The 20,533-nt window shown below is 44.2% G+C and overlaps 1 protein-coding gene across 1 annotated transcript; it reads left to right on the forward strand.

Annotated features, from left to right (window-relative positions):
* The first annotated feature begins 248 nt into the window (after positions 1 to 248).
* On the forward strand, positions 249 to 6,622 carry LOC118388163 (mucin-5AC). Its single transcript, XM_052526049.1, has 8 exons — positions 249 to 374; positions 1,350 to 2,728; positions 3,396 to 3,517; positions 3,753 to 3,817; positions 3,966 to 4,168; positions 4,333 to 4,414; positions 6,218 to 6,385; positions 6,520 to 6,622. Exons 1-8 carry the CDS (start codon positions 259 to 261, stop codon positions 6,620 to 6,622), a joined length of 2,238 nt encoding a protein of 745 aa, XP_052382009.1. The 5' UTR covers positions 249 to 258.
* Positions 6,623 to 20,533: the final 13,911 nt, after the last annotated feature.

Genomic DNA, 20,533 nt, shown 5'->3' on the forward strand with positions numbered 1-20,533 from the left:
GTCACAATCCACTTCGGAGATGTCTTCAATTGAGATGTCTACTAAAGAACATGGTTCCACAAACCATCCTTCAATGGATAGTACAGCTGTGGTCTCAACTGCAGAAGATCATATTTCTACACCATTCACAACTACAAACTCCCCAAGACAACTGAATCATTGAAGTCACCCTCCACTACACATATAACATCCTACCCTGTTATTACAGGACAAGACGTAACTGTAAATCAAACCCAAAGCTCAACCAACACAACCCCAATGGAGTCGCAAACAACTGAGTACAACAGTCCAACCACCAACATATTGTCAACATCGGGTATGTCACAATCCACTTTGGAAATGTCTTCAGCTGAAATGGCTACTGGAGAACACAGGTCAACAAGAACAAGCCAATCGTCAATGGAAAGTACAGCTCTGGTCTCAACTGTAGAAGAACATCTTTACACACCATTCACAACTACAAATTCCACAAAGACAATGGAATCAGTGACGTCCTCCTCCCCTACAGACATAACCTTCCAACCTCTTATTACGACAGAAAACGGAACTGCAACGCAAACCCAAAACACACCAATCCCCACCTCAATGGAGTCTCAAAGGACTCAACATACGAGTCCAACCAACAATAGATTGTCAACATCAAGTTTGTCACAATCAACTTTGGAAATATCTTCAACAGAGATGACAAGTGAAAACATTGGGTCCACAAGTACAAGGCAAACTTCAATGGAAATTACAGATATGGTCTCAACCCCAGAAAGTAGTGGGTCGACACCATTCACAACTACAAACTCTCCGACAACAACTGAATCATTGCCGACCCCCTCCACTACACATATAACATCCTCACCTATTATTACAGGACAAGACGTAACTGTAAATCAAACCCAAAGCACATCAATCCCTACCTCAATGGAGTCTCAAACAACTGAAGACAACAGTCCAACCACCAACAAATTGTCAACTTCAGGAATGTCACAATCCACTTCGGAGATGTCTTCAATTGAGATGTCTACTAAAGAACATGGTTCCACAAACCATCCTTCAATGGATAGTACAGCTGTGGTCTCAACTGCAGAAGATCATATTTCTACACCATTCACAACTACAAACTCCCCCAAGACAACTGAATCATTGAAGTCACCCTTCACTACACATATAACATCCTACCCTGTTATTACAGGACAAGACGTAACTGTAAATCAAACCCAAAGCTCAACCATCACAACCCCAATGGAGTCGCAAACAACTGAGTACAACAGTCCAACCACCAACATATTGTCAACATCGGGTATGTTACAATCCACTTTGGAAATGTCTTCAGCTGAAATGGCTACTGGAGAACACAGGTCAACAAGAACAAGCCAATCGTCAATGGAAAGTACAGCTGTGGTCTCAACTGCAGAAGAAAATCTTTCCACACCATTCACAACTACAAATTCCACAAAGACAATGGAATCAGTGACGTCCTCCTCCCCTACAGACATAACCTTCCAACCTCTTATTACGACAGAAAACGGAACTGCAACGCAAACCCAAAACACACCAATCCCCACCTCAATGGAGTCTCAAAGGACTCAACATACGAGTCCAACCAACAATAGATTGTCAACATCAAGTTTGTCACAATCAACTTTGGAAATATCTTCAACAGAGATGACAAGTGAAAACATTGGGTCCACAAGTACAAGGCAAACTTCAATGGAAATTACAGATATGGTCTCAACCCCAGAAAGTAGTGGGTCGACACCATTCACAACTACAAACTCTCCGACAACAACTGAATCATTGCCGACCCCCTCCACTACACATATAACATCCTCACCTATTATTACAGGACAAGACGTAACTGTAAATCAAACCCAAAGCACATCAATCCTTACCTCAATGGAGTCTCCAACAACTGAAGACACCAGTCCAACCACCAACAAATTTTCATCTTCAGGAATGTCACAATCCACTTCGGAGATGTCTTCAATTGAGATGTCTACTAAAGAACATGGTTCCACAAACCATCCTTCAATGGATAGTACAGCTGTGGTCTCAACTGCAGAAGATCATATTTCTACACCATTCACAACTACAAATTCCACAAAGACAATGGAATCAGTGACGTCCTCCTCCACTACAGACATAACCTTCCAACCTCTTATTACGACAGAAAACGGAACTGTAAATCAAACCCAAAGCACATCAATCCCTACCTCAATGGAGTCTCCAACAACTGAAGACACCAGTCCAACCACCAACAAATTGTTAACTTCAGGAATGTCACAAACCACTGTTGACATTTCTTCCACTGTGGCAACCACAGGATATGGTCTTTCCACATCATTCACAACTAGACACTTGAAAAAGACAAGTGAATCAGCATTTTCCACCTCCACTTTAGATACCACTTCCTCATCTGGATTTACCACACCTATGACAATGATTCCAGATTCGACCACAGAAAGGAGACCGTCAACGCAAAGCGAGACAGTGACCACAATTGTGCATACACAGGCAGACAGTCAGTCAACACCAGCCCACAGTTCAACCTCAAATGTTATCCTTACGACATTCACAACAATATCTACAACTCATCAGTGTAATGAAGAGGACTGTCACTGTCATGGTGCTGCTTGTTCTTTCAATGACACTCTTGGCTTATGTCAGTGCCATTGCTCTGACTCCACCTTTGGAGATATGTGTATTTATGGAAGTAATGTCATCACAGTTTCCTTTGGTGAGTTTTCCTTTTCATTATAATTCCTTAGCCTCTACATGACAAGTCAAAAATATATTGGTCAATGTTGTTTAACAAGTAAAGCTGAATGTTACCTCTGCATGAACTAATTAACTAATGTTTCATCACGAATGATTGATGCTATCATGAACCCATAGATTTGTGGTTTTAACTTGACATAGAAGGACGAGACCTTTTGCACCAATGGTAGACCCATTAAACTTAGGGCTCGATTCAATCCGTGTGGAAATGTAAAGGTAATTTCTGATTGACATTTACTTTGCCTTGCTACCCATCCACATCACTCCAGCCAACTGAAGTTTCTTATCCACAATGACATTAAAAACTTTCCACGATGACGTTATCAACTTTGATACTCTGACAAGTTAGATTTATTAGAGAAAATCCAACGATTTCTAGTATGTCAGTTTCAGATTGAATACGTGTAGCGGTCGATAGAGCAGCAGAATTAAATTCAGGGTGAGTTGTCAGGCAAGCATTTACCATGAAAAAAAAGTGGATAGGAACATGATCTTTCATCATCCTATAGCGCTGAACTTTGGCGATACGGATTGAATCAAGCCCTTCTTCACTGCCCTCAATGTACTAATAACAAAACAGGATTCTCTGTATGTTTGTACTTACGTAGGCATGCATTTCTTTGCAGATAAGGCAGTACCAACCAGAAAGGCAAATGTCTCTTTGAGGATTATGAGGGAATTTGAGACTGAGTATGAAAATATGAACTCCAGCAAGTCCCAAATATTAATCAAAACTTTGATTAAGGAGGTATGCAATATGTTTTTTAATGTTGTGTGATTTTGTAAAAGCATTATTCATAAATGTGTAATGGTACAGTAATATATGTGAACAACTGAATACTAATGCAATAAGGTATCATTTGTTATTGAATAAAGAAGTAGTTACAATAACACATAGGCCTAAAATGGCTACTCGATACACCATTTTTTACAGGATCAAAGTGAAATATATCAAATGTATATTTTTTCTTTCTGTTTTTCAGCTTAGTGCTCTCTGCAGGAGAGCAGATCCAGACAATTTTAAAGATGTAAAAGTCATTAATCTAAAGTAGGTTATTATATTTTCAAAACTCAAACATCTAAGAAGTTTAATTAAACAAACACGAATAAAATACACTTAAATACTGCAAATCAAATTCCTATTATATTAATCAACTGTTGAACTCTTGAAATGTGATTAATGTCTATTCTTCTAGACCTGGAAGTATTGTTGCAGAGAGCATAGCGGAATACACCTATCCCAACAATGCATCCCAAATTGATTTCCTCAACAATGAACTGGAACCCATACTTAGGAATATCTTGAACAACACAGATAACCTAATGATCATCAGTCAAGCATTTGAAAATGTGCGAATCCAGATTACCAACATTACCTTCCAACCAATGGAAATAAGGAGTAAGTAATGTGTGGCAATTAAAAACATGTATCAGGCATAATGTTTTTTTGTATTTGTAAATTGTAAATAGTTTCATTTTGTTTGAAAACATTGTCAAATCAAACTTTATTGAATTTAGTAGAGATATGAGAGTAATGTTGATGGGGAATTGTTTTCTAATCAGATATTTCAGATTTGAGGTCATTTGTGGCCTGTCGTCTGGGTTTTGCCAACTACACAGAAGAGCTCTCTGATGGCAGCTGGAAGTGTGTGGGGCCTTGTAAACAGTATCCAGACTACTGTCATAGACACGGAGAATGCTTTAATAATGTTCAAAGTGGACCTATTTGTCTGTAAGACCCTATTTGTTTTCAGAATTGATTCAATCTGATAAAGTGCATTCAGAAAGTATTGAGACCCCTTTACTTTCTCCACATTTTGTTACGTTACAAACCTTTTCTAAAATGGATTACATTGTTTTTTCCCCCCATCAAACTACACACAATACCTTTGTTTGCAAAAACGGAAATACCACATTTACATAAGTATTCAGACCCTTTACTCATCTTTGGCAGCGATTACAGCCTTGAGTCTTCTTGGGTCTTTTTAAAATTTCTTTATTAAGTCAGTTAAGAACAAATTCTTATTTACAATGACAGTGTGACGCTACAAGCTTGGCACACCTGCATTCCTCTCTGCAGATCTTCTCAAGCTCAGTCAGGTTGGATGGGGAGCGTTGCTAGACAGCTAATTTCAGGTCTCTCCAGAAATGTTTGATCGGTTTCAAGTCCAGGCTCTGGTGGGCCACTAAAGGACATTCAGAGACTTTTCCCGAAGCTACTCCTGCGTTGTCTTAGCTGTGTGCTTAGGGTCGTTGTCCTGTTGGAAGGTGAACGTTCGTCCCAGCCTGAGGTCCTGAGCACTCTGGAGTAGGTTTTTACCAAGGATCTCTGTACTTTGATATGTTCATCTTTCCCTCTATCCTGACTAGTCTCCCAGTCCCTTCCGCTGAAAAACATCCCCACAGCATGATGCTGCCACCACCATGCTTCACCGTAGGGATGGTGACAGGTTTCCTCCAGACGTGACGCTTGGCATTCAGGCCAGGAGTTTAAATCTTGGTTTCATCAGACCAGAGAATCTTGAATCTCATGGTCAGAGTCTTTAGGTGACTTTTGGCAAACTCCAAGCGGGCTGTCATGTGCCTTTTACTGAGGAGTGGCTTCTGTCTGGCCACTCTACCATGAAGGCCTGATTGGTGGAGTGCTGCAGAGATGGTTGTCCTTCTAGAAGGTTCTCCCATCTCTGTAGAGTAACTCTAGAGCTCTGTCAGAGTGACCATCGGGTTCTTGGTCAAGGCCTTCTCCCCTGATTGATCTAGGAAGAGTCTTGGTGGTTCTAAACTTCTTACACTTAAGAATGATGGAGGCCACTGTGTTCTTGGGGATCTTCAATGCTGCAGAAATCTTTTACTACCCTTCCCCAGATCTGTGCCTCGACATAATCCTGTCTCGGAGTTCTATGGACAATTGCTTCAACCTCATGGCTTGGTTTTGGCTCTGACATGCACTGTCAACTGTGGGATCTTATATAGACAGGTGTGTGTATTTCCAAATTATCATCATTTGAATTTACCACAGGTGGACTCCATTCAAGTTGTAGAAACATCTCAAGGATGATCAATGGAAACAGGATGCACCCAAGCTCAATTTCGAGACTCATAGCAAAGGTTCAGAAAATTTATGTAAATAAGGTATTTCTGTTTTTTTGTGTGTTTTTTTCTCGAAAAACCTGTTTTCGCTTTGTCATTACTGGGTATTGTATATAGATTGCTGAGGACTTTTTGTTTGTATCCATTTTAAAATAAGGCTGTAACATACAATTGGAAAAAGTCAAGGAGTCTAAATACTTTCCCAAGGCACTGTATGTAGTGCTGGGATTTTGGTACATGTTAAGTTGTGTTACACAATGTTACAAAGTAATTTCAGTTAATTAAATGTAACCAAATTAAATGGTGAAACATAAATGCTGAAGCAGTATGCATCATAACCCCTCACTGTATGACAAAGGTGCTATGAGTCTTCCCTGGAGCAGTATGATGGACCCCAGTGTGAGCGCTTCCGCAGGGGAAGAGGTTTCTATGCTGCACTCTTTGGTGCGCTGGGGGCAGGCATCCTCCTCATACTTGTTCTCATCGTGGTTATCGTGGTCCTGCAAAGGAACCGTGGGGGACGATGGTGGGTATCATAACATAATACAGGCATATTCTTGTATGCCATGCAAATGATTCCTTGATTTGAAGTAAATTAGTTGCAATCTGTGTAAGGAATATAATTTTATGGTTTAAAAAAATGTTGTTTTTATAACTCAGGAACATTGACAAGCCACCTGCCAGAAGACTGATGTCTCTCAAAGAGGACTTTTTTGACTTCACACAAAGAGGTATGCTCATCTCTGCCTCTATGTCCCAATGACTGACAACCACAATATTATACTTTCTATAACACTCATTTGTTTTCATTTTGATTTTAGACCTTGGTCCATACCATGGCAGTTCACCAGTCTACACAAATACTGATTTAGTTGACGAAGGCTGCCCAGGAGTATTCAGCCTGCATCTTGACAATGTTGACACAACATAAAATGTACATTTACAGGCATTATACTGTAATATCTGTTGTTTCATGTCTTTCATATTTGTCCTATCTTACAATCTTTGCTATGAATGAAAAATTACATCCAGTAATGAGTGGCAGTAAATATAAAAGATAGTATCTACACTAAAACATCACACCTCTCTATATGTTATAATAACAAGTATTTACATGTAATTACTTTCATAGTCTAGAGCACCAGCTGTTTATGATTCTCTATTTTAATGAATACTAATGTTGACATTTTAAGTGATATGATTATCCAAAATGTTTTCTCAGGTGAAGACCCAATGGCCAACAATAATAGATTTTCTTCAAAATAACACAGAATAAAGTATTCAAGCTGCCTAAAACGTTTAACCATCAATAATTATTTTTTATAATATGCATAATCATTGTGAATCAAATTCATTTTGTACTGCAGCTATTTTACTGGAATTCAGAAGCTTAAGGCTGCACACTACTGTCCTTTGAGGACTTGATAAATAGAATGAGATCTAGATGAACAATTTCCTGGCATTAAAGACGACCCTGTATGAGTATTAGATGTGTACGTTACATCTGTTGACTAAGTGTAATATGTCACTTCTGGGCTTTGGGTTCACATATATATTTTAATTTGACAAATATTTAAATAAACGGGGAGACGAATCATCTGCGTCCTTTTCTTCCATTCTTCACATCTTTAAATGGAATGTAATATTTTAATATTTATCTAATATCATGTGGCAATTACAACCTATGTGCGCTAGGGGGAGCACACATCCTTTTTTCCAAGGACAACTGCATGTGCTTTCAGAAAGTTAGGGAAGAGCATCAATAATAAAATAACAGTATAACAAAGAACACAAAAAAAACTGTTTTCTCTTTGAATGTGTTGGCAATAATGACATGCAATAGGTTCAGTTCACATCATGCAATAGGTTCAGTTCACATCATGCAATGTTCAGTTGCATGACATTTAGCGTTATTGCCAATGTTTGAAGAGCTGTTGCTTGTAGCCTGTTGGTTAGAGCGTTGGGCCGGTAACTGAAAGGTTGCTGGATTGAATCCCTGAGCTGACAAGGTAAAAATATGTAGTTCTGGGCAAGGCAGTTAACCCACTGTTCCCTGGGTGCTGTTGAAGTGGATGTTAATTATAGCAGCCACCCACACCTCTCTGATTCAGAGATGCATTCAGTTGTACAAGTGACAGGTATCCCCCTTTCCCGTTAATTCACTCTGGGCATTACGGCTGATAGCCTACAGAGTATTGGAAGTAGAGGGACAGGTATCCCCCTTTCCCGTTAATTCACTCTGGGCATTACTGCTGATAGCCTACAGATTATTGGAAGTAGAGGGACAGGTATCCCCCTTTCCCGTTAATTCACTCTGGGCATTACTGCTGATAGCCTACAGAGTATTGGAAGTAGACGGACAGGTATTCCCCTTTCCCGTTAATTCACTCTGGGCATTACTGCTGATAGCCTACAGAGTATTGGAAGTAGAGGGACAGGTATCCCCTTTCCCATTAATTCACTCTGGGCATTACTACTGATAGCCTACAGAGTATTGGAAGTAGAGGGACAGGTATCCCCCTTTCCCGTTAATTCACTCTGGGCATTACTGCTGATAGCCTACAGAGTATTGGAAGTAGACGGACAGGTATTCCCCTTTCCCGTTAATTCACTCTGGGCATTACTGCTGATAGCCTACAGAGTATTGGAAGTAGAGGGACAGGTATCCCCTTTCCCGTTAATTCACTCTGGGCATTACGGCTGATAGCCTACAGAGTATTGGAAGTAGAGGGACAGGTATCCCCTTTCCCGTTAATTCACTCTGGCCATTACTACTGATAGCCTACAGAGTATTGGAAGTAGAGGGACAGGTATCCCCCTTTCCCGTTAATTCACTCTGGGCATTACTGCTGATAGCCTACAGATTATTGGAAGTAGACGGACAGGTATCCCCTTTCCCGTTAATTCACTCTGGGCATTACTGCTGATAGCCTACAGAGTATTGGAAGTAGAGGGACAGGTATTCCCGTTAATTCACTCTGGGCATTACCTGATAGCCTACAGAGTATTGGAAGTAGAGGGACAGGTATCCCCTTTCCCGTTAATTCACTCTGGGCATTACTGCTGATAGCCTACAGAGTATTGGAAGTAGATGGACAGGTATCCCCTTTCCCGTTAATTCACTCTGGGCATTACTGCTGATAGCCTACAGAGTATTGGAAGTAGAGGGACAGGTATCCCCTTTCCCCCATTAATTCACTCTGGGCATTACGGCTGATAGCCTACAGAGTATTGGAAGTAGAGGGACAGGTATCCCCTTTCCCGTTAATTCACTCTGGGCATTACTGCTGATAGCCTACAGAGTATTGGAAGTAGACGGACAGGTATCCCTTTCCCGTTAATTCACTCTGGGCATTTGCTGATAGCCTACAGAGTATTGGAAGTAGAGGGACAGGTATCCCTTTCCCGTTAATTAATAGCCTACACGGTATCCCCCTTTGGTTAATTCATTGGGCATTACGGCTGATAGCCTACAGAGTATTGGAAGTAGAGGGACAGGTATCCCCCTTTCCCGTTAATTCACTCTGGGCATTACGGCTGATAGCCTACAGAGTATTGGAAGTAAAGGGACAGGTATTCCCCTTTCCCGTTAATTCACTCTGGGCATTACGGCTGATAGCCTACAGATTATTGGAAGTAGATGGACCGGTATCCCCCTTTCCCGTTAATTCACTCTGGGCATTACGGCTGATAGCCTACAGAGTATTGGAAGTAGAGGGACAGGTATCCCCCTTTCCCATTAATTCACTCTGGGCATTACGGCTGATAGCCTACAGAGTATTGTAAGTAGAGGGACAGGTATCCCCCTTTCCCGTTAATTCACTCTGGGCAGGATAGCCTACAGAGTATTGGAAGTAGACGGACAGGTATTCCCCTTTCCCGTTAATTCACTCTGGGCATTACTGCTGATAGCCTACAGAGTATTGGAAGTAGAGGGACAGGTATCCCTTTCCCGTTAATTCACTCTGGGCATTACTGCTGATAGCCTACAGAGTATTGGAAGTAGAGGGACAGGTATCCCCTTTCCCGTTAATTCACTCTGGGCATTACTGCTGATAGCCTACAGAGTATTGGAAGTAGAGGGACAGGTATCCCCCTTTCCGTTAATTCACTCTGGGCATTACGGCTGATAGCCTACAGAGTATTGGAAGTAGAGGGACAGGTATCCCCCTTTCCCGTTAATTCACTCTGGCCATTACTACTGATAGCCTACAGAGTATTGGAAGTAGAGGGACAGGTATCCCCCTTTCCCGTTAATTCACTCTGGGCATTACTGCTGATAGCCTACAGAGTATTGGAAGTAGACGGACAGGTATTCCCCTTTCCCGTTAATTCACTCTGGGCATTACTGCTGATAGCCTACAGAGTATTGGAAGTAGAGGGACAGGTATCCCTTTCCCGTTAATTCACTCTGGGCATTACGGCTGATAGCCTACAGATTATTGGAAGTAGATGGACCGGTATCCCCCTTTCCCGTTAATTCACTCTGGGCATTACGGCTGATAGCCTACAGAGTATTGGAAGTAGAGGGACAGGTATCCCCCTTTCCCGTTAATTCACTCTGGGCATTACGGCTGATAGCCTACAGAGTATTGGAAGTAAAGGGACAGGTATTCCCCTTTCCCGTTAATTCACTCTGGGCATTACGGCTGATAGCCTACAGATTATTGGAAGTAGATGGACCGGTATCCCCCTTTCCCGTTAATTCACTCTGGGCATTACGGCTGATAGCCTACAGAGTATTGGAAGTAGAGGGACAGGTATCCCCCTTTCCCATTAATTCACTCTGGGCATTACGGCTGATAGCCTACAGAGTATTGTAAGTAGAGGGACAGGTATCCCCCTTTCCCGTTAATTCACTCTGGGCATTACTGCTGATAGCCTACAGAGTATTGGAAGTAGACGGACAGGTATTCCCCTTTCCCGTTAATTCACTCTGGGCATTACTGCTGATAGCCTACAGAGTATTGGAAGTAGAGGGACAGGTATCCCTTTCCCGTTAATTCACTCTGGGCATTACGGCTGATAGCCTACAGAGTATTGGAAGTAGAGGGACAGGTATCCCCCTTTCCCGTTAATTCACTCTGGCCATTACTACTGATAGCCTACAGAGTATTGGAAGTAGAGGGACAGGTATCCCCCTTTCCCGTTAATTCACTCTGGGCATTACTGCTGATAGCCTACAGAGTATTGGAAGTAGACGGACAGGTATTCCCCTTTCCCGTTAATTCACTCTGGGCATTACGGCTGATAGCCTACAGAGTATTGGAAGTAGAGGGACAGGTATCCCCCTTTCCCGTTAATTCACTCTGGCCATTACTACTGATAGCCTACAGAGTATTGGAAGTAGAGGGACAGGTATCCCCCTTTCCCGTTAATTCACTCTGGGCATTACTGCTGATAGCCTACAGAGTATTGGAAGTAGACGGACAGGTATTCCCCTTTCCCGTTAATTCACTCTGGGCATTACTGCTGATAGCCTACAGAGTATTGGAAGTAGAGGGACAGGTATCCCTTTCCCGTTAATTCACTCTGGGCATTACGGCTGATAGCCTACAGATTATTGGAAGTAGATGGACCGGTATCCCCCTTTCCCGTTAATTCACTCTGGGCATTACGGCTGATAGCCTACAGAGTATTGGAAGTAGAGGGACAGGTATCCCCCTTTCCCGTTAATTCACTCTGGCCATTACTACTGATAGCCTACAGAGTATTGGAAGTAGAGGGACAGGTATCCCCCTTTCCCATTAATTCACTCTGGGCATTACTGCTGATAGCCTACAGAGTATTGGAAGTAGACGGACAGGTATTCCCCTTTCCCGTTAATTCACTCTGGGCATTACTGCTGATAGCCTACAGAGTATTGGAAGTAGAGGGACAGGTATCCCTTTCCCGTTAATTCACTCTGGGCTTTACGGCTGATAGCCTACAGATTATTGGAAGTAGATGGACCGGTATCCCCCTTTCCCGTTAATTCACTCTGGGCATTACGGCTGATAGCCTACAGAGTATTGGAAGTAGAGGGACAGGTATCCCCCTTTCCCATTAATTCACTCTGGGCATTACGGCTGATAGCCTACAGAGTATTGGAAGTAGAGGGACAGGTATCCCCCTTTCCCGTTAATTCACTCTGGGCATTACTGCTGATAGCCTACAGAGTATTGGAAGTAGACGGACAGGTATTCCCCTTTCCCGTTAATTCACTCTGGGCATTACTGCTGATAGCCTACAGAGTATTGGAAGTAGAGGGACAGGTATCCCTTTCCCGTTAATTCACTCTGGGCATTACGGCTGATAGCCTACAGATTATTGGAAGTAGAGGGACCGGTATCCCCCTTTCCCGTTAATTCACTCTGGGCATTACTGCTGATAGCCTACAGAGTATTGGAAGTAGTCGGACAGGTATTCCCCTTTCTCGTTAATTCACTCTGGGCATTACTGCTGATAGCCTACAGAATATTGGAAGTAGAGGGACAGGTATCCCTTTCCCGTTAATTCACTCTGGGCATTACGGCTGATAGCCTACAGAGTATTGGAAGTAGAGGGACAGGTATCCCCCTTTCCCGTTAATTCACTCTGGCCATTACTACTGATAGCCTACAGAGTATTGGAAGTAGAGGGACAGGTATCCCCTTTCCCGTTAATTCACTCTGGGCATTACTGCTGATAGCCTACAGAGTATTGGAAGTAGACGGACAGGTATTCCCCTTTCCCGTTAATTCACTCTGGGCATTACGGCTGATAGCCTACAGAGTATTGGAAGTAGAGGGACAGGTATCCCCTTTCCCGTTAATTCACTCTGGCCATTACTACTGATAGCCTACAGAGTATTGGAAGTAGAGGGACAGGTATCCCCTTTCCCGTTAATTCACTCTGGGCATTACTGCTGATAGCCTACAGAGTATTGGAAGTAGACGGACAGGTATTCCCCTTTCCCGTTAATTCACTCTGGGCATTACTGCTGATAGCCTACAGAGTATTGGAAGTAGAGGGACAGGTATCCCTTTCCCGTTAATTCACTCTGGGCATTACGGCTGATAGCCTACAGATTATTGGAAGTAGATGGACCGGTATCCCCTTTCCCGTTAATTCACTCTGGGCATTACGGCTGATAGCCTACAGAGTATTGGAAGTAGAGGGACAGGTATCCCCTTTCCCGTTAATTCACTCTGGCCATTACTACTGATAGCCTACAGAGTATTGGAAGTAGAGGGACAGGTATCCCCTTTCCCATTAATTCACTCTGGGCATTACTGCTGATAGCCTACAGAGTATTGGAAGTAGACGGACAGGTATTCCCTTTCCCGTTAATTCACTCTGGGCATTACTGCTGATAGCCTACAGAGTATTGGAAGTAGAGGGACAGGTATCCCTTTCCCGTTAATTCACTCTGGGCATTACGGCTGATAGCCTACAGAGTATTGGAAGTAGAGGGACAGGTATCCCCCTTTCCCGTTAATTCACTCTGGGCATTACGGCTGATAGCCTACAGAGTATTGGAAGTAGAGGGACAGGTATCCCCCTTTCCCATTAATTCACTCTGGGCATTACGGCTGATAGCCTACAGAGTATTGGAAGTAGAGGGACAGGTATCCCCCTTTCCCGTTAATTCACTCTGGGCATTACTGCTGATAGCCTACAGAGTATTGGAAGTAGACGGACAGGTATTCCCCTTTCCCGTTAATTCACTCTGGGCATTACTGCTGATAGCCTACAGAGTATTGGAAGTAGAGGGACAGGTATCCCTTTCCCGTTAATTCACTCTGGGCATTACGGCTGATAGCCTACAGATTATTGGAAGTAGAGGGACCGGTATCCCCTTTCCCGTTAATTCACTCTGGGCATTACTGCTGATAGCCTACAGAGTATTGGAAGTAGACGGACAGGTATTCCCCCTTTCTCGTTAATTCACTCTGGGCATTACTGCTGATAGCCTACAGAGTATTGGAAGTAGAGGGACAGGTATCCCTTTCCCGTTAATTCACTCTGGGCATTACGGCTGATAGCCTACAGAGTATTGGAAGTAGAGGGACAGGTATCCCCTTTCCCGTTAATTCACTCTGGCCATTACTACTGATAGCCTACAGAGTATTGGAAGTAGAGGGACAGGTATCCCCTTTCCCGTTAATTCACTCTGGGCATTACTGCTGATAGCCTACAGAGTATTGGAAGTAGACGGACAGGTATTCCCCTTTCCCGTTAATTCACTCTGGGCATTACGGCTGATAGCCTACAGAGTATTGGAAGTAGATGGACCGGTATCCCCTTTCCCGTTAATTCACTCTGGCCATTACTACTGATAGCCTACAGAGTATTGGAAGTAGAGGGACAGGTATCCCCTTTCCCGTTAATTCACTCTGGGCATTACTGCTGATAGCCTACAGAGTATTGGAAGTAGACGGACAGGTATTCCCTTTCCCGTTAATTCACTCTGGGCATTACGGCTGATAGCCTACAGAGTATTGGAAGTAGATGGACCGGTATCCCCTTTCCCGTTAATTCACTCTGGCCATTACTACTGATAGCCTACAGAGTATTGGAAGTAGAGGGACAGGGTTAATTCACTCTGGCCATTACTACTGATAGCCTACAGAGTATTGGAAGTAGAGGGACAGGTATCCCCCTTTCCCGTTAATTCACTCTGGGCATTACTGCTGATAGCCTACAGAGTATTGGAAGTAGACGGACAGGTATTCCCCTTTCCCGTTAATTCACTCTGGGCATTACGGCTGATAGCCTACAGAGTATTGGAAGTAGAGGGACAGGTATCCCCTTTCCCGTTAATTCACTCTGGCCATTACTACTGATAGCCTACAGAGTATTGGAAGTAGAGGGACAGGTATCCCCCTTTCCCGTTAATTCACTCTGGGCATTACTGCTGATAGCCTACAGAGTATTGGAAGTAGACGGACAGGTATTCCCCTTTCCCGTTAATTCACTCTGGGCATTACGGCTGATAGCCTACAGAGTATTGGAAGTAGATGGACAGGTATCCCCCTTTCCCGTTAATTCACTCTGGCCATTACTACTGATAGCCTACAGAGTATTGGAAGTAGAGGGACAGGTATCCCCCTTTCCCGTTAATTCACTCTGGCCATTACTACTGATAGCCTACAGAGTATTGGAAGTAGAGGGACAGGTATCCCCCTTTCCCGTTAATTCACTCTGGGCATTACTGCTGATAGCCTACAGAGTATTGGAAGTAGACGGACAGGTATTCCCCTTTCCCGTTAATTCACTCTGGGCATTACGGCTGATAGCCTACAGAGTATTGGAAGTAGAGGGACAGGTATCCCCCTTTCCCGTTAATTCACTCTGGCCATTACTACTGATAGCCTACAGAGTATTGGAAGTAGAGGGACAGGTATCCCCCTTTCCCGTTAATTCACTCTGGGCATTACTGCTGATAGCCTACAGAGTATTGGAAGTAGACGGACAGGTATTCCCCTTTCCCGTTAATTCACTCTGGGCATTACTGCTGATAGCCTACAGAGTATTGGAAGTAGAGGGACAGGTATCCCTTTCCCGTTAATTCACTCTGGGCATTACGGCTGATAGCCTACAGATTATTGGAAGTAGATGGACCGGTATCCCCCTTTCCCGTTAATTCACTCTGGGCATTACGGCTGATAGCCTACAGATTATTGGAAGTAGATGGACCGGTATCCCCCTTTCCCGTTAATTCACTCTGGGCATTACGGCTGATAGCCTACAGAGTATTGGAAGTAGAGGGACAGGTATCCCCCTTTCCCGTTAATTCACTCTGGGCATTACTGCTGATAGCCTACAGAGTATTGGAAGTAGACGGACAGGTATTCCCCTTTCCCGTTAATTCACTCTGGGCATTACTGCTGATAGCCTACAGAGTATTGGAAGTAGAGGGACAGGTATCCCTTTCCCGTTAATTCACTCTGGGCATTACTGCTGATAGCCTACAGAGTATTGGAAGTAGAGGGACAGGTATCCCCCTTTCCCGTTAATTCACTCTGGCCATTCCTGCTGATAGCCTACAGAGTATTGGAAGTAGAGGGCCAGGTATCCCCCTTTCCCGTTAATTCACTCTGGGCATTACTGCGGATAGCCTACAGAGTATTGGAAGTAGACGGACAGGTATTCCCCTTTCCCGTTAATTCACTCTGGGCATTACGGCTGATAGCCTACAGAGTATTGGAAGTAGAGGGACAGGTATCCCCCTTTCCCGTTAATTCACTCTGGGCATTACGGCTGATAGCCTACAGAGTATTGGAAGTAGAGGGACAGGTATCCCCCTTTCCCGTTAATTCACTCTGGGCATTACTGCTGATAGCCTACAGAGTATTGGAAGTAGACGGACAGGTATTCCCCTTTCCCGTTAATTCACTCTGGGCATTACTGCTGATAGCCTACAGAGTATTGGAAGTAGAGGGACAGGTATCCCTTTCCCGTTAATTCACTCTGGGCATTACGGCTGATAGCCTACAGATTATTGGAAGTAGAGGGACCGGTATCCCCCTTTCCCGTTAATTCACTCTGGGCATTACTGCTGATAGCCTACAGAGTATTGGAAGTAGACGGACAGGTATTCCCCTTTCCCGTTAATTCACTCTGGGCATTACTGCTGATAGCCTACAGAGTATTGGAAGTAGAGGGACAGGTATCCCTTTCCCGTTAATTCACTCTGGGCATTACGGCTGATAGCCTACAGAGTATTGGAAGTAGAGGGACAGGTATCCCCCTTTCCCGTTAATTCACTCTGGGCATTACTGCTGATAGCCTACAGAGTATTGGAAGTAGAGGGACAGGTATCCCCCTTTCCCGTTAATTCACTCTGGCCATTACTACTGATAGCCTACAGAGTATTGGAAGTAGAGGGACAGGTATCCCCCTTTCCCATTAATTCACTCTGGGCATTACGGCTGATAGCCTACAGAGTATTGGAAGTAGAGGGACAGGTATCCCCCTTTCCCGTTAATTCACTCTGGGCATTACTGCTGATAGCCTACAGAGTATTGGAAGTAGACGGACAGGTATTCCCCTTTCTCGTTAATTCACTCTGGGCATTACTGCTGATAGCCTACAGAGTATTGGAAGTAGAGGGACAGGTATCCCCTTTCCCGTTAATTCACTCTGGGCATTACGGCTGATAGCCTACAGAGTATTGGAAGTAGAGGGACAGGTATCCCCCTTTCCCGTTAATTCACTCTGGCCATTACTACTGATAGCCTACAGAGTATTGGAAGTAGAGGGACAGGTATCCCCTTTCCCGTTAATTCACTCTGGGCATTACTGCTGATAGCCTACAGAGTATTGGAAGTAGACGGACAGGTATTCCCCTTTCCCGTTAATTCACTCTGGGCATTACGGCTGATAGCCTACAGAGTATTGGAAGTAGATGGACCGGTATCCCCCTTTCCCGTTAATTCACTCTGGCCATTACTACTGATAGCCTACAGAGTATTGGAAGTAGAGGGACAGGTATCCCCCTTTCCCGTTAATTCACTCTGGCCATTACTACTGATAGCCTACAGAGTATTGGAAGTAGAGGGACAGGTAGAGGGATTGGAAGTATTGGAAGTAGAGGGACAGGTATCCCCCTTTCCCGTTAATTCACTCTGGCCATTACTACTGATAGCCTACAGAGTATTGGAAGTAGAGGGACAGGTATCCCCCTTTCCCGTTAATTCACTCTGGCCATTCCTGCTGATAGCCTACAGAGTATTGGAAGTAGAGGGCCAGGTATCCCCCTTTCCCGTTAATTCACTCTGGGCATTACTGCGGATAGCCTACAGAGTATTGGAAGTAGACGGACAGGTATTCCCCTTTCCCGTTAATTCACTCTGGGCATTACGGCTGATAGCCTACAGAGTATTGGAAGTAGAGGGACAGGTATCCCCCTTTCCCGTTAATTCACTCTGGGCATTACGGCTGATAGCCTACAGAGTATTGGAAGTAGAGGGACAGGTATCCCCCTTTCCCGTTAATTCACTCTGGGCATTACTGCTGATAGCCTACAGAGTATTGGAAGTAGACGGACAGGTATTCCCCTTTCCCGTTAATTCACTCTGGGCATTACTGCTGATAGCCTACAGAGTATTGGAAGTAGAGGGACAGGTATCCCTTTCCCGTTAATTCACTCTGGGCATTACGGCTGATAGCCTACAGATTATTGGAAGTAGAGGGACCGGTATCCCCCTTTCCCGTTAATTCACTCTGGGCATTACTGCTGATAGCCTACAGAGTATTGGAAGTAGACGGACAGGTATTCCCCTTTCCCGTTAATTCACTCTGGGCATTACTGCTGATAGCCTACAGAGTATTGGAAGTAGAGGGACAGGTATCCCTTTCCCGTTAATTCACTCTGGGCATTACGGCTGATAGCCTACAGAGTATTGGAAGTAGAGGGACAGGTATCCCCCTTTCCCGTTAATTCACTCTGGGCATTACGGCTGATAGCCTACAGAGTATTGGAAGTAGAGGGACAGGTATCCCCCTTTCCCGTTAATTCACTCTGGCCATTACTACTGATAGCCTACAGAGTATTGGAAGTAGAGGGACAGGTATCCCCCTTTCCCATTAATTCACTCTGGGCATTACGGCTGATAGCCTACAGAGTATTGGAAGTAGAGGGACAGGTATCCCCCTTTCCCGTTAATTCACTCTGGGCATTACTGCTGATAGCCTACAGAGTATTGGAAGTAGACGGACAGGTATTCCCCTTTCTCGTTAATTCACTCTGGGCATTACTGCTGATAGCCTACAGAGTATTGGAAGTAGAGGGACAGGTATCCCTTTCCCGTTAATTCACTCTGGGCATTACGGCTGATAGCCTACAGAGTATTGGAAGTAGAGGGACAGGTATCCCCCTTTCCCGTTAATTCACTCTGGCCATTACTACTGATAGCCTACAGAGTATTGGAAGTAGAGGGACAGGTATCCCCCTTTCCCGTTAATTCACTCTGGGCATTACTGCTGATAGCCTACAGAGTATTGGAAGTAGACGGACAGGTATTCCCCTTTCCCGTTAATTCACTCTGGGCATTACTGCTGATAGCCTACAGAGTATTGGAAGTAGAGGGACAGGTAGAGGGATTGGAAGTATTGGAAGTAGAGGGACAGGTATCCCCCTTTCCCGTTAATTCACTCTGGCCATTACTACTGATAGCCTACAGAGTATTGGAAGTAGAGGGACAGGTATCCCCCTTTCCCGTTAATTCACTCTGGGCATTACTGCTGATAGCCTACAGAGTATTGGAAGTAGACGGACAGGTATTCCCCTTTCCCGTTAATTCACTCTGGGCATTACGGCTGATAGCCTACAGAGTATTGGAAGTAGAGGGACAGGTATCCCCCTTTCCCGTTAATTCACTCTGGCCATTACTACTGATAGCCTACAGAGTATTGGAAGTAGAGGGACAGGTATCCCCCTTTCCCGTTAATTCACTCTGGGCATTACTGCTGATAGCCTACAGAGTATTGGAAGTAGACGGACAGGTATTCCCCTTTCCCGTTAATTCACTCTGGGCATTACGGCTGATAGCCTACAGAGTATTGGAAGTAGATGGACCGGTATCCCCCTTTCCCGTTAATTCACTCTGGCCATTACTACTGATAGCCTACAGAGTATTGGAAGTAGAGGGACAGGTATCCCCCTTTCCCGTTAATTCACTCTGGCCATTACTGCTGATAGCCTACAGAGTATTGGAAGTAGAGGGACAGGTATCCCCTTTCCCGTTAATTCACTCTGGGCATTACTGCTGATAGCCTACAGAGTATTGGAAGTAGACGGACAGGTATTCCCTTTCCCGTTAATTCACTCTGGGCATTACGGCTGATAGCCTACAGAGTATTGGAAGTAGAGGGACAGGTATCCCCCTTTCCCGTTAATTCACTCTGGCCATTACTACTGATAGCCTACAGAGTATTGGAAGTAGAGGGACAGGTATCCCCCTTTCCCGTTAATTCACTCTGGGCATTACTGCTGATAGCCTACAGAGTATTGGAAGTAGACGGACAGGTATTCCCCTTTCCCGTTAATTCACTCTGGGCATTACTGCTGATAGCCTACAGAGTATTGGAAGTAGAGGGACAGGTATCCCTTTCCCGTTAATTCACTCTGGGCATTACGGCTGATAGCCTACAGATTATTGGAAGTAGATGGACCGGTATCCCCCTTTCCCGTTAATTCACTCTGGGCATTACGGCTGATAGCCTACAGATTATTGGAAGTAGATGGACCGGTATCCCCCTTTCCCGTTAATTCACTCTGGGCATTACGGCTGATAGCCTACAGAGTATTGGAAGTAGAGGGACAGGTATCCCCCTTTCCCGTTAATTCACTCTGGGCATTACTGCTGATAGCCTACAGAGTATTGGAAGTAGACGGACAGGTATTCCCCTTTCCCGTTAATTCACTCTGGGCATTACTGCTGATAGCCTACAGAGTATTGGTAGTAGAGGGACAGGTATCCCTTTCCCGTTAATTCACTCTGAGCATTACTGCTGATAGCCTACAGAGTATTGGAAGTAGAGGGACAGGTATCCCCCTTTCCCGTTAATTCACTCTGGCCATTCCTGCTGATAGCCTACAGAGTATTGGAAGTAGAGGGCCAGGTATCCCCCTTTCCCGTTAATTCACTCTGGGCATTACTGCGGATAGCCTACAGAGTATTGGAAGTAGACGGACAGGTATTCCCCT

This window comes from Oncorhynchus keta, chromosome 10 (assembly GCF_023373465.1).
Source record: "Oncorhynchus keta strain PuntledgeMale-10-30-2019 chromosome 10, Oket_V2, whole genome shotgun sequence".
Classification (NCBI taxonomy): Eukaryota; Metazoa; Chordata; class Actinopteri; order Salmoniformes; family Salmonidae; genus Oncorhynchus; species Oncorhynchus keta.

Coding starts and splice junctions, on each gene's coding strand:
- LOC118388163 (XM_052526049.1), top strand. CDS start 259: ATGGAGTCGCAAACAACTGAGTACAACAGTCCAACCACCAACATATTG. Junction 375..1,349: donor ATGGCTACTGGAGAACACAG/GTCAACAAGAAC, acceptor TGGAGAACACAG/GTCAACAAGAACAAGCCAAT. Junction 6,386..6,519: donor AGGAACCGTGGGGGACGATG/GTGGGTATCATA, acceptor TTTATAACTCAG/GAACATTGACAAGCCACCTG.